Genomic DNA, 12,833 nt, shown 5'->3' with positions numbered 1-12,833 from the left:
CATATCCATGTTTTTCCGTTTGTGTGGACGTATAACATCACTACCAATGTATCCATAACTTCACTTTTCTTTAGAGCCGGAAGAATAAGTATTAAACAAAACAAAACTTCACAACATCATAATTGTAATGATCAGACACTAAATCATTAAAGTTTGAAACATTATCCGTAAATATTCCAGCAGTGAAAACATTGTAAACTAGTAGTATTGCGTAAAATATACTTGAAAATCGTCAGAAACAGCTGATCGCAGAGTCACAAGCTAATTGGTCAAAAATAACGTAATCTCAAAGCAGACGTTCGCATTTAGTCTCAATACAGCCTAGATCGACCGTACGTATATATACGTGGTTTACTATTAGTTTAAATGCAACGCGGCACTCGTAACAATGAAAAAATGCTAAACTGTATATATACGTGGGATGGCACCGGGAACCATTGTTACTTAAACGTATATATACGTAGATTGGCGCCGAAAGTGTTAAACAAAAAAACAAAAACTTTTGTCTAAAAGACTATGTCATTTTTTTATTAATATTTTAATTTGGATACACTGTTGGACTGTGTTAAGTAAGATAATTTTGATTCAAAACAGTAAAACACAATCAAGTACTTGTTTCATGTGTACAAAGATTTAACTTACATCTTTTTTAATTACTCTCAATACAGTGATGTGTCTGTTTATGAACTTCTATACGTCAACCTGTTCATTTAAAAGTAACAATTTTTTTAATGCTCAAAAACCTCTTAAATTAAGATTATTTTTAGCACTACTATTTAAGTTGCATCTTCTTTATCGAAAAAAGTTTTTTGTTACTCTTTTGATACCTAATTACTCTAATTTAAAAATCATTTTTTTAGCCAAAACTGTTTCACACATATTTTATCCATAGCATGTTTTAACAACTGCTGTTTGGCTGTTGATTTTTTTCTAACATAGTCATTAAAACACAAACTTCAGAATTAGCTGAGCAATATAAAGTACAAATCCAACAAATACACAATGTACATGAAGAGGAATTGCAGAATTGGAAAGAGGAATGCAGAGTCCATATATCTGATATACTGGTACGTGGTCCTGAAATTTTTTTATAAAAATATGTATATATATATCCTATAAAGTGTAAAATCATGTTATTTTGAAGATATTATTACAGACCAGTTTGCACTATTGTTTATGTAAATATTTACGAACATTTTACTGAAGTCTGCTCAATCTGCTTACCACTACTGTAAATCTAAGCTATTTTATATGTTCGGGTCCTAGAAAAGGTTGAATCTATTATTAATATATATACTTTTTCCATTTTTCAACTAAGATATGCATTTATAAGTATACAGCTACACAAATACTGAAACGCTGCAACAAAAATGTAACTCAAAACCAAGCAATTGATCTTTACACTGAAGAATCACAAAGTATTTTTGTTTATTCTACTTGCGCCAATATTGTGAAGGAGTCAATATTAAACCATAAATTACCTAATGAAGTATGATGACTAGCTTGAGGCAGCAATTATTTACGCTCACGAAACAGGCGAGTGAATACTAGAATATAAATGTGGCTTCTATAAGCCACACATTTGTTGTGAAGTGTTTAGATAAAGACTGGAGCAGAACAGAAAAGATTAAATTTCATTGAGCGTAAGATGATACCATTATAACCTGGCAACCTAATGAAAGACACTATGTGATCAAGAATCAGGCAGAAGTACCTCAATTTTGGCTCAGTTCAAGCTTTACTTTTTTTTAATAAATAAAAACAGAAAATAATATAAAGACACTATATGACCTATAAGAACAGAACTATCTCAATTTTCGCTCAGTTTTAGGCTTTATTTTTAGAAAAATTAAATAAAAGCTGAAAATGATATTAAGACACTATATAACCTAACAAGACAGTACATAGTTTTTGATCAGTTTATGCTTAATTTTTAAAGTTTTGAAAAAAAAAGAAAAGGATATTAAGACACTATATTATTCTGTAGGAAGACAGATGTTATACAGTTTTTACTCAGTTTGTTTTCTTATATTTTCCATAGATTGCCATAAAAGCAGGAATGATATTGTGGTAGTTTGATAAAAAGAAAAAAAATGACATCAGTTTCCACAGTTTCATCAGTTGACATCAGGCAGCTTAAAGCGGTAAATAATTTCTTTGAAAAAAAAGTAAAATATATTATCATACAAAAAGTACATTATATTATCTAATAATCCTATATTGACACCAACTCTGGCTATATCCCAGGTTGTCTGTTGCACTACAGAATCTCTATAGCATAGAATAAATAGGAATATGTTGCTTCGAACAACTTATACATTTAAATATTTTAGTTTGCATTGAATTAAACCAAAATACACCTGAACCTAGAGCATTTAATTCTGAACTATTGTTACAAATTTACATATCTTAATTTTTTTTTTTTAATTTTCAAAGACACAACTGAAATGCAATGAATGCCCTACCCACTATTAACCCACTTTATGATCTATATCATACCTGTCTAGCATGGAATATAAAATATATTTAATATTTGATGTTTAGGAAATGGAGATGAGTGAAGACGAGACACAACAATGGGAAAAAGAAGATCAACAAATAAGTCGTCAACCATCATCCATGTCCACTAAAGGTGGATTTAAATTTTTATTGATACCTTTACAGTTGCAGGCCATACTACCTTATGATATGATTAAGATCTCATTTGCTATTTTTGTATGATTTTGGCAGATGTGTTTCTTACATATGTATAATACGGTGGGCGAAGATATGACACCTTTAGCACATAAAAATCAAATATCTTGGTCGTGTTTTAAACAATTAACAACTGTCTTTAGGATTTGTAAGGATACGTTTTTTTTGTTTTTTTTTTAATTTTCTGAATGTTCCTGTTTACTACCAAATGTGACGGGAATATAATATGAAAAGGTGTCCCATCTATATGAATAAATGGATACTTCTGTTTTGGGTATAAATTAAAGTGGCTACAAATAGGTCAGTTATGGGTTAAGAATACAGTTCCTTTGAAAGACATTCTTAATAAAGTTTCTGTTTTTGTGAAGATAAGTCGCATTTTAGCATTCAGTATAAAATAATTGGTAAAATTGAATAGTATACCTTGTTTTTTTCAGGAAAACTTGTTTCCACATATGAAACATCCAGTGTTTCCAGTGAGAAAAAACCTCTAACACCTTGCAGCACTGCTCCACTTGATGCAGATGATGAGTTTGATGAAGATCTTCTTAATGAGGAATATTGGGTTAGTTTGTGCTTTATGGAAAGACCAATATAATACAATATAATACTGATTATTGGTTGCGCTTATTTGCTGAACTAATACAGTTTACTAGTGTAGCATTGTAGGGTTAAGGTTTTAATGCTACCGTTATGAAATCTTGTACAAGTCGCTATTCCATACTTGTAGTTGTAGATCTTGTAGGTATATAATAGTGGGTACAGTATATAGACATCATTACAGCTCTGCTTTGCTTTGCCAGACACATACACATTACTTTTATTCTGGATGTTAAATAATGTTCATGTGGCAGTATGGGCGTACATTTTTTAGCTTTGCTTTTATTTAACTACATTGTGAAATAAGGGACTACGTAAGAAAAATAGGTCTGTACAGGTAAAGTAAGACTTTTATTTTAGGTTTTTTAACTTTAAGTTGTTGTTTTTATTAGTCCAGCTTACCAAGCGAGAAAGTTGCTGCAAGTTTTATAAAATATCGAGAGAAAACGAGACAGGAGGTCGCTCGTCTCACGGAAAATCTCCAGGCTGCAAATATGCTTCAACAGAGCGTGGCATCGGAGGCAGGGAAGTGGCAAGAGGAGAGAGCGAGACTCCTCTCTCACATTGAGCAACTCAAACTCCTCCAGGTATTTTTATCATATTGAAAATATAAATGTAATAAAATTTCAGGTTTTCAGCATTTTTTTTATATCTGTTTTTAGGTCATTTTTTTATTTGTTTTTTTTTATTTGTTTCTGGTGCATTTGGATACACTTGTAGTTTTTCACTTTGGTCTTACATGTGTTTATGTCAAATCAATAAAAAAAACTGTCAGTTTTCGGGATAATTTTACTGTTAATGATTTTGATCTCTTGTTGTTGATTTTATATTGATTGATTATTAGTTGTTGACTTCTTGATCATGTGTTGATTTTCATCATTTGTTTTTGTTGATAATGATAGCATTGGTATTTAAAGATGACGTTTATTTCTTATTAATCCCAGGAAGCAGCGGAGGAAGATGCAGAGGAAGCCATGAGGAATCTGGAAGAGTTTGCTGCTGAACAAGAACAACTAGAAGCTGGTAAGTGAAAGAAAGCGACGATCATCAACTAAAAATTTGGTGCTATTTATGACAATGTAGTTGCTACATGATTTGAAACACCTTAGAAAATTACTGTAATAAATGCCAAGAGTTTTCCACAAGGTAAAGTCTGCACTCTGCAGCATGTAAATCTACATCTTTTCCATCTAGCAAGTATGAAAGGCTGTAGGCAATAGATTTCAAATGCATCATGTCCATGGCGTTAACACATCACAAACTTTGCCATAAAAATACAGTTAAAATGTTAAAATGTATTGGGTTATATACATTTATGTTTTAAAACTTCTTAGAGCAATTGATGGAAAACAGAGAAGTTGTTGAATCTCATCATAGTGATGAAGAAGGAAAGTCACTTGCTGAAACAAAAGTAAGTGACCAACACCGTTACTTAAAGTTTATATTTCTTAAATTAAAATCTGTATAGTTTATGCCAAAGCACATTTTTTTAACTATTTGTGTGTTCAATGATTTTATTGTGCAATCCAGATTATAGGTAGTAATGTAGTGCAAATATAAACAGATAATCATTTAATATCAGCACTATTTAGTAAAACTTAAACCAATACAATTTTTTTGTTTGTGAAAACCAACTGTTTTCAAGTTTTTTTCCCATGCAAAAAAAATTAAATTTAAAATTAATTTATTAATTAATTATAAATTTTACAAATTTTCTCACGTTTAATTTTCTGACAATTTTTCATATAAAATTTTAAATCAAATAAAATTTTACCGCAATCTATACCGCTTCAAAGTGACTCACATTTGGTATTGTTAAGTTTTACTTAATTTAATTCAAAATTCACATCGCACATTAACATTCCAGGCTTCTGAAACAGCTCCAACCACCAGCGGTTCCCCAACCGCTATCTCAAAGCCGACATCTGCAGCAACCAGCCGCCGGTCCCTTGCCAGCGCTTACAGGCAAAAGATCGCTGAGAAACGAGAAGCAATCAATAACCGTAAACGTGAGAGACTACAGAGTGCAGGTGGAGCAGACACTCCACAACTTAAGGTGTCAAACAAATTTGAAATTAATCCTAAACCCAATGATTGATTCTATTTGAATAAAAGACTGACGATGCCGTTTAGGCGAAAAGTTTTATTATACAATTAGTTGGACTTGATTTTATCTGTTACGTTTTTGTAGCACCACATACTAAACCAAATGTTCTTTCTTATATTTTTTTAACCAAGACGCACGAATAAAGTAATAGCGAAATGTATAGTACGGTGGGGGAAGATGGGACATCTTTAGCACATAATATTTAAATATCCCGATCGTGTTTTAAACAATTAAGAACGGTCCATGAGAGTCGTGACCATACGGTTTAAAAATTCTTTGAATGTTTTTTGTTTACTACCAAATGGGACGAGAAAACAGAATGAAAAGGCGTCCCATCTTCCCCCACCCTTCTATATGACAATTTTTTTAACGAAATATATTTCTTAAGTATGAATTTTTAATCTATTCGAATTTCACCGCCAAAAATTAACATATTTTTCTTCTTTCCGTCGTTTTCAATTAGTTGTCATGTTATAACGATTGATTCACGTATTTTGGGACGTCGAATTGATTTTCGTTTTATCGACAGACGGTGTTCGATACCGGGCTTTTGGAAGAGTTCTTACGCTGCTATGGTGCCGTCGTGCAGTTTAAAGACGCCGTAAGTACCAAAACATATAGTGCTGTGGCTTATAAAGCCCTTAAAGTTTCCCAATCAACTTATTGAGAATTTACGTTTTTTTAGGCCACGAGGACACGGTTATATAATAATGTAAATATTCTTTGTTTACTACCAAATTGGACAGAAAAAAATCAGAATGAAAGCATGAACCATTTTACGATAATCTAATATATAAAAAAAACATAACATTTACTTAATTTTTTAGATGGCCCAGGAAATGGCTCGACACTCGGCCCATTTTACGAAGTCATATTCTATCAATTCAATCCTTACTTCAAAGTACAACACTAGTGACGATCAGGTAATTAACAAAATATACCAAGATTTTTATTATCACTTTCAATAATACTGGACGTTGAATTTGCCCCGAGAGCTATTGCGCATGCGCCACACATCACTGCGCAGAAGAGCTCAATACTGCTACCATTGACGGCTTATGTGTCCCAGGGCAAGACACTTAACGGACATTGCTTTAACCCAGCGGTCACTAATGGATTGTAGCACCTTGTGTGTCGGGGTAACGGGCCAATTTCAGTCCAAACATTGAATCCTTTGCACGCTATAGAAAGTTCTTATATAACTGCTAAACAAAGCTTTAAATACAGTCTGGCGTTTCTGTAACAAAATGCGTCAAATGTGATTAAAGTTTAGGTTCCTTTTGTGAACATTGTTTAAAATCGTAGCACAAATTTTCACAAACAAAAACCCAAACGCTTACGTATTTTATAACAAAATGCGTTAAAAAAAAATTCTACATTAAAAATTTCAACTTTTCCTATTTCCCAAAACACAGATCCAGTTATATGTGTCTAGCATGGCGGAATCCGTCGAACAAAGTTTATCGGTAATTAATCGCTGTGTGGTGGACGCGTTAAACGAGACGAAGCCAGTGCCAATAACGACTGGCACACACGAAGAAGTAGCCAGCTTAGCGGCCAAGCTGCAGGTACGTGTACTTTATCATGAAATATTCATAATATATAATTCACTCACTGGGAAATACCTGGATGATGTAATGGAAATGGAAAACGTGTCCTGTGAGCGACATTGATGTATAGTAGCACTGTTAGCTACAATATGCAAAATTTAGCGTATATGGTGTACAATATACAATATCGTTTAAAAGGCGTATACAGTGTTTTTTTTTGTTTTATCATTTTAAACGATTTAATGTGAGTTGAATGTGCAGAATAATGCATGTAGTGTTACGTGTATCCTGGACTAAATGTTTATTTAAACGAAACAAAACTAAATATGAATCGCCGTTTTATCACCGTATTATAAATGCGAAATTTATCAAAAATTATAAATGCAATAAATGTGAAATTAAGCAAATACAGAATGCAGTCGTTTTTATCACTACAAGCCATTACGTGCACCTTTTACAGCGTGAATTATCTGACGCCCGCACTGAGCATGAAAAACGAGCCCAGCACGACGCTGCTATGATCATGCACCTACAGAACACGTTAAGTGAAACACAGCGGGGGAATACAACAGCTGCTGGGGTGAGTTAAAAGGCGTTTTCCTACGTTTGACCTATTCAGCCGTTCCATACCAAATACGGCAAGTTCGTGGCCGATGGACGTCCAAAAGTGTCGCTTTATTTAATTTCGCGTTCAATTTCCTGAGCGCTTTATGTCAGAGATAAAATTTGCTTCTAAAATGTCAGTTTGATTTACGACTGGACTCTGCAGTCTTTTTAGACTAAAGTATGCTGTATCAGTTATTTACATGTTTTATGTTCGTCGATTTTTGTCCACATATTTTCGTATTATTACGAAAACGGTCAGTTTTATTTATTTGGGTATTGTTGCTGTATATGTACAAACCCTTTTACAATTTGTTTTTTTTTTCAATAGTCTTGCGGCTCTTGCCTTGCATTTCGTACTTTTCGCTTATTACACGCGCGTAACAGGAATAGCGCATATTTCCATGTGTATTGTTTCTCTGTAACTACAAAACCTTAGTTCTCTGTATTTAAGAGTTTTTAGTAATCTTGCATACTTAATACAGAAAGTAGTATGTTTATATTTCGTGTTTTTCGCCCATTATTAACTCAAATGGCACATACAGACATCTGGAAGCGGTTTTCCGTCTTCGCCTGCTGGTCGTCTCTCCGCGCTCGCAGGGAAAAGCTCCACAGCACCACCTACTGGAGACTCCAGTCTTACAGTAATGTTCACTAGGTTGGACGCTGAACACAATTCTAAAGAATTAAAGAAATCTGCCGCTGTTGGAAAAATAACTCAGGTAAGATGTTTTACGTAACTTGGACTTAACTGTTTTATGTTGAATGACAATTTATTAAGTAATAATTTACTGAAATATTATGAAAGTAGCTGTTGAATTAATTGCAGTGCCCTCTGTTTTTTTGTTGTTATTCTCAAAACTTACTAGAATTTCGCAGACATTTAATAATAAAACTTGTAAACAGAATTGCATTAGATAAAATATTTATTTAGATTAGCTGTGTTAAATCCCGTAGCATATTCCATTTTAAGCATATACGTTTTGTTTTTGGTGAACATCAGTATACGCCACAACAAAGGGGGGTGCCTGTCTTTATACTGCTCCAGACGTTGCAACATTGCCAACAATTTGATTTTTTACAAAATGTTCTTTATTTTGACCTTTTTAAAAACTACAAAAAAAACTGTAGATTTTTTTCTATTTATAAAAACATCTGTTTTAACCTTAAAAAAATAAAAACTAAAATTGCCAAAATTAGTTTTATTTTTTATTCATTTTTTTTTCAGGAAACATTGGAGTCAGTGATAATGACAATGGACGCTTACAATGCTATTCCTGCTCGTCGTATCCAACACTTAGCGAAGAAGTTGGTCCATCACAGCAAGATGAAAGTTATTGAAACAAATGTTAGAAACAGCAACCTCGTGACGTCAGAAGTCTTCTCTATCCTCGGTATTATGACGTAACATATAAAGTATTGTGACGTATTGTATAAATTTTTGTGACGTACAAAAAAACTCAAAATAGTCACCTATAAAGTTACACACGTGGTAATTCGTGGACGGCCACGAAGTGTATGGAACAGAACATCTGTGTTATTACAAAGACTGTCTTTGTCCTGCCACGTGAAGATAAATAAATTACACCATTTTATATTTTTTCGTTTTAATTAGCAGCACATGTCCATGGCCTTTAATAAAAATTGTAGGGGGTGGTCAAAGATAATGCTCTCCTCGCGTGCTCGATCCTGTACCTTATCTATCCCGTCACGATTACGACTAGCACCCAGCTCAACAGTTATTGACTCCTTTATTCCGACACAACGATGAAGTGTTCACACGACGATTAGCCTACTCTATATATTGTTGAATTTGGTAATCGCAACAAGAAAACAATAACACAGTGTTCCTACACGGCAATTAACAGCCGATAATTCTTAACCACTTATCCAATAACCCAGACTCTCTAACCCTTTTAACTTTGGCTTTCTTAGTTTATCGAGTATAAATAAAAAACACGGACTTTACCGTACCACCCTATACTGTGCCCAGCGTCGCAGCCAAACGGGTTTTTTTCCTAAATAAAAAAAAGAAAAATTAACAAAAAATCGTTAGAGTAAATACGCACCTTAACCTACTTCCTCGTATTTTTCTGGTTGCACCACTGACTGTACCGTTTCCCCCCTGTTTCCAGAGCAAATGGAAGTAATTCAAAGACGACGAGCACAAACGTGGGGTCGACAAATGGACGAAATGACGTCAGAACGACGTCGTCTTGCAGCTGTGCTCTCTGACGCGCTCCAGCGACTTGAATATATAACTGGTGTTTTCCTGATTAAACCGGTTGTGTCATACAAAGGAAAAGGTCCCTCAAAAAAGTAAGTTTCTGTTATATTAAAAAAAAACTGTTTATATGAATGGTTATATACGCGCCCATATGCAAATGGATAATTGTTCCTTTTAAAATATGCCAGGTTTTTATAGACTTATCCGTTTTGTTGCATGGCATAACTTACATAAGTTCACATTTATTTAATTGCAAGTGTCATTTAAAAATACCATTACAACAATTAACCTAAAACGCCATTACAAAAATTGTAATTCTATTCCATCATATATTTGTACTTGAAAGTAATTGCTGTTATACCACGGATGTACCGTTATCTCCAATTGCCCACGACCGCAGTATTCCCTATTCACCACACGTTCAATTATTCATACCACTATTACACGCAACGCAGATACACGGGTAAAATCAGCACTCGTTTTAACAAATACCAAATGGAGGCGATGGTACAACGCATGCACAACAACAAACAACAAACGAAGCAATTGCCGTACCAAGCAGACCCCCTACAATGTAAAATTGTGCTTTTTAAAATCTATATGTCATTTGTACCGTGAGGCAAAATGGGATATCGTTGGCACCTATATCCCATATTTCCTGATTGTGTTTTGAACAATTATCAACGCTCTTTTAAAGTTATTCATGTCATAAAATAAATATTCTTTGTTTAGTACCAAAAACCTTTGTGAAAAAACTCTGTTTACTATCAAAAAACTTTGTAAATATTCTTTGTTTAGTACGAAAAAGCTTTGTAGTATGAGTGTCTTTTTCTTTATTATCACACATTAAAAAATCGTTTTTTTAGTGAATATTCTCAAGTCTGCCCCTCATGGTTCCACAGCAAGAACCACAAGAATCAGTTTCGCCACAAATCCTGCAGTAATGACTGCACCTGCTGCAACAAACCAATCTCAGGACCCCTTAACTGTAGCAGGTACGATGTCTTGAATATTCTGTTAATTTATTTTATATGGGTGTGCTCTTACAGGGCAAGGCATGGGACCTATGGGATTTAAGCCAGAGTAAGCTCATTACTCCAAAACCCAGAAGTTTTGTTAAAATTCAAGCAAAACAAGAATAAATTCGCTTTAGAATTTACGTTTTATATGCACCTAAATTTTATCCAAAGTTTTTTCAGAAATAGAACTTGTTAGAGTGTTCTTGTAATGGGCCAATCACGGCCTAAATCCTAGGACCCATGGCATGTCACGCCTCACCCACATATAATAAGCATTCGTGGTTTATAGGCCTGACGAAAGAAAGCACAGTACGCATGTGGAACACTGATAGCTCGTTGTCGAAAAACGTCAACACGCCTCGACTTACACAACAAGACAAGAGGTATATAAGCTTCCACATTCTTTACCTTAAATATCCACGGTGTACTTTGTGTATTTTAACAAGCGTTATCTGCAACTTTGAAATCATTTCACACCTTAACATATTTGGTTACGTATTTTTTATTTTATCATCTAATTCTAATACGATAAAATTGGACTATTTCAAAACCATGACAAACCAGAAGGTAAAATTATACGACTGCGGCAAACTAAATTTTATTGAATGAAGGTAACTTTTATCCCCGCATGGCAGGATAACAACAGTCGTTATAACACGGTTGTTATAATTGATATAAATCGTTCCCGTGTGTAACTTTTTAAAATTATATTTTTTGGTATATTTCTTGTAATATTTTTTATCTATAGTTGACAATTTATACCACCTGTAAGATACCACTGGGTTGGAGCAATTACTGTTAGGTGTGTAGTGCAAAGACACAGCATATGCCCACAATAATGACAGCAGCGACGGGCCTTGGTGCCGTCGCGCTATAACCACTGTGCCGCGACAACAGTAATTTCATATACCATTTATCATGGCGCAGATCTACACCTGGTGCATTCAATATTCAACCTGTATCTGAAATGCCACGTATTATGGAAATGGACGTGACTAAGTTCCACTTCAATACGAACAATATTCATGCTTATATACCGACGGAGAACGCGAATAAACTAGGAAATGATCGACTAGAGAACATGGCAGTACTTAACTTACGAAGCTACACAAGTTAGTATACACCCATTTAAAGCATGAATGAATGAATGTATGTAAGTATAGTCGGGTAGAGAAAGATGGGACACCCTTTCATTCTGTTTTATCGTCTCATTTTGAAGTAAACATATAACATTCAAAGAATTATAAAACCGTATTCTTACGACTCCCAGAGACCGTTGTTAATTCTTTAAAACAGGATATTTAGAGATTATGTGTTAAGGTGTCCCATCTTTCCCCACCTTACTATATATCTTGTTTACCCTCGCGTGGCCGTCAGTGGTTATAACATTCTGTTTCGTACACCTTGCTTACCACGCATGTATTTTTTTGTATGGCTGACAGTTTCGACAATCCATTAGTGACCACTCGGTTAGAGCAATTGTGAAACAGTAACCTCTGGCCCTTTAACCTTTTGGTTAGAGACAGGCGCACTAACCATTGCGCAACGCCACACGTTTTATTCCTTGTCTTTCAAATTATCTTTATATTAGCGCCTACACTACATTACACGTATCGTGGTTTTAAATAATTTTTTTTTAACTAAGACTGTGCGAAAATTTGTGTATTATCTTGTGGTATTGAAAAATTTGCTCCTTATTTAATTTCACACACTCACCAACAGCGGTGTAAAAAGTGCCTATTTTCGATGCCGCCGGCATCGGCCGGATTTTTTTAAAACTGCCGGCCAAAAAACGGCCGGCGTGGGAATCCGGAATTTATTTACTTCGCCGGCTGCGTAACATTTTGTTTCGTGTTAACGTATGCGTAAGTTACCTATTCGTGCAGTTCTGACGTAACAAACAGCTTTATATTATCATAAATCCGGCATTTATGCGGAGACAATGGCAATTGTGACGTAACATTATTAGCTATGTCGTAATGCACTTGCTGTATTTGATTGCGCCATAATAGGGATTGTGACTAATGTTATAC

General features: G+C 34.3%; 1 protein-coding gene across 4 annotated transcripts in view; it reads left to right on the top strand.

The window, feature by feature from the left end:
- LOC101242598 (protein Daple-like) overlaps positions 1-12,833 on the top strand; it is a 28,157-nt gene that overhangs the window by 4,079 nt on the left and 11,245 nt on the right. For all 4 annotated transcript variants that reach the window (XM_026834181.1, XM_004225918.4, XM_026834182.1 and 1 more), the window contains exons 10-27: positions 961-1,067; positions 2,545-2,632; positions 3,132-3,259; positions 3,687-3,881; positions 4,239-4,317; positions 4,629-4,705; positions 5,162-5,350; positions 5,931-6,002; positions 6,229-6,324; positions 6,817-6,969; positions 7,412-7,531; positions 8,100-8,276; positions 8,783-8,948; positions 9,690-9,873; positions 10,237-10,355; positions 10,648-10,776; positions 11,090-11,183; positions 11,728-11,912. In XM_026834181.1, the coding sequence (XP_026689982.1) occupies positions 961-1,067; positions 2,545-2,632; positions 3,132-3,259; positions 3,687-3,881; positions 4,239-4,317; positions 4,629-4,705; positions 5,162-5,350; positions 5,931-6,002; positions 6,229-6,324; positions 6,817-6,969; positions 7,412-7,531; positions 8,100-8,276; positions 8,783-8,948; positions 9,690-9,873; positions 10,237-10,355; positions 10,648-10,776; positions 11,090-11,183; positions 11,728-11,912 (2,358 nt within the window). The remainder of the gene's footprint in view (positions 1-960; positions 1,068-2,544; positions 2,633-3,131; positions 3,260-3,686; positions 3,882-4,238; positions 4,318-4,628; positions 4,706-5,161; positions 5,351-5,930; positions 6,003-6,228; positions 6,325-6,816; positions 6,970-7,411; positions 7,532-8,099; positions 8,277-8,782; positions 8,949-9,689; positions 9,874-10,236; positions 10,356-10,647; positions 10,777-11,089; positions 11,184-11,727; positions 11,913-12,833) is intronic.

This window comes from Ciona intestinalis, chromosome 4, assembly GCF_000224145.3.
Source record: "Ciona intestinalis chromosome 4, KH, whole genome shotgun sequence".
In the NCBI taxonomy this organism is placed as follows: domain Eukaryota; kingdom Metazoa; phylum Chordata; class Ascidiacea; order Phlebobranchia; family Cionidae; genus Ciona; species Ciona intestinalis.
Note: the sequence above shows the minus strand (reverse complement) of the source record. Positions and strands in the feature narration are given on the sequence as shown.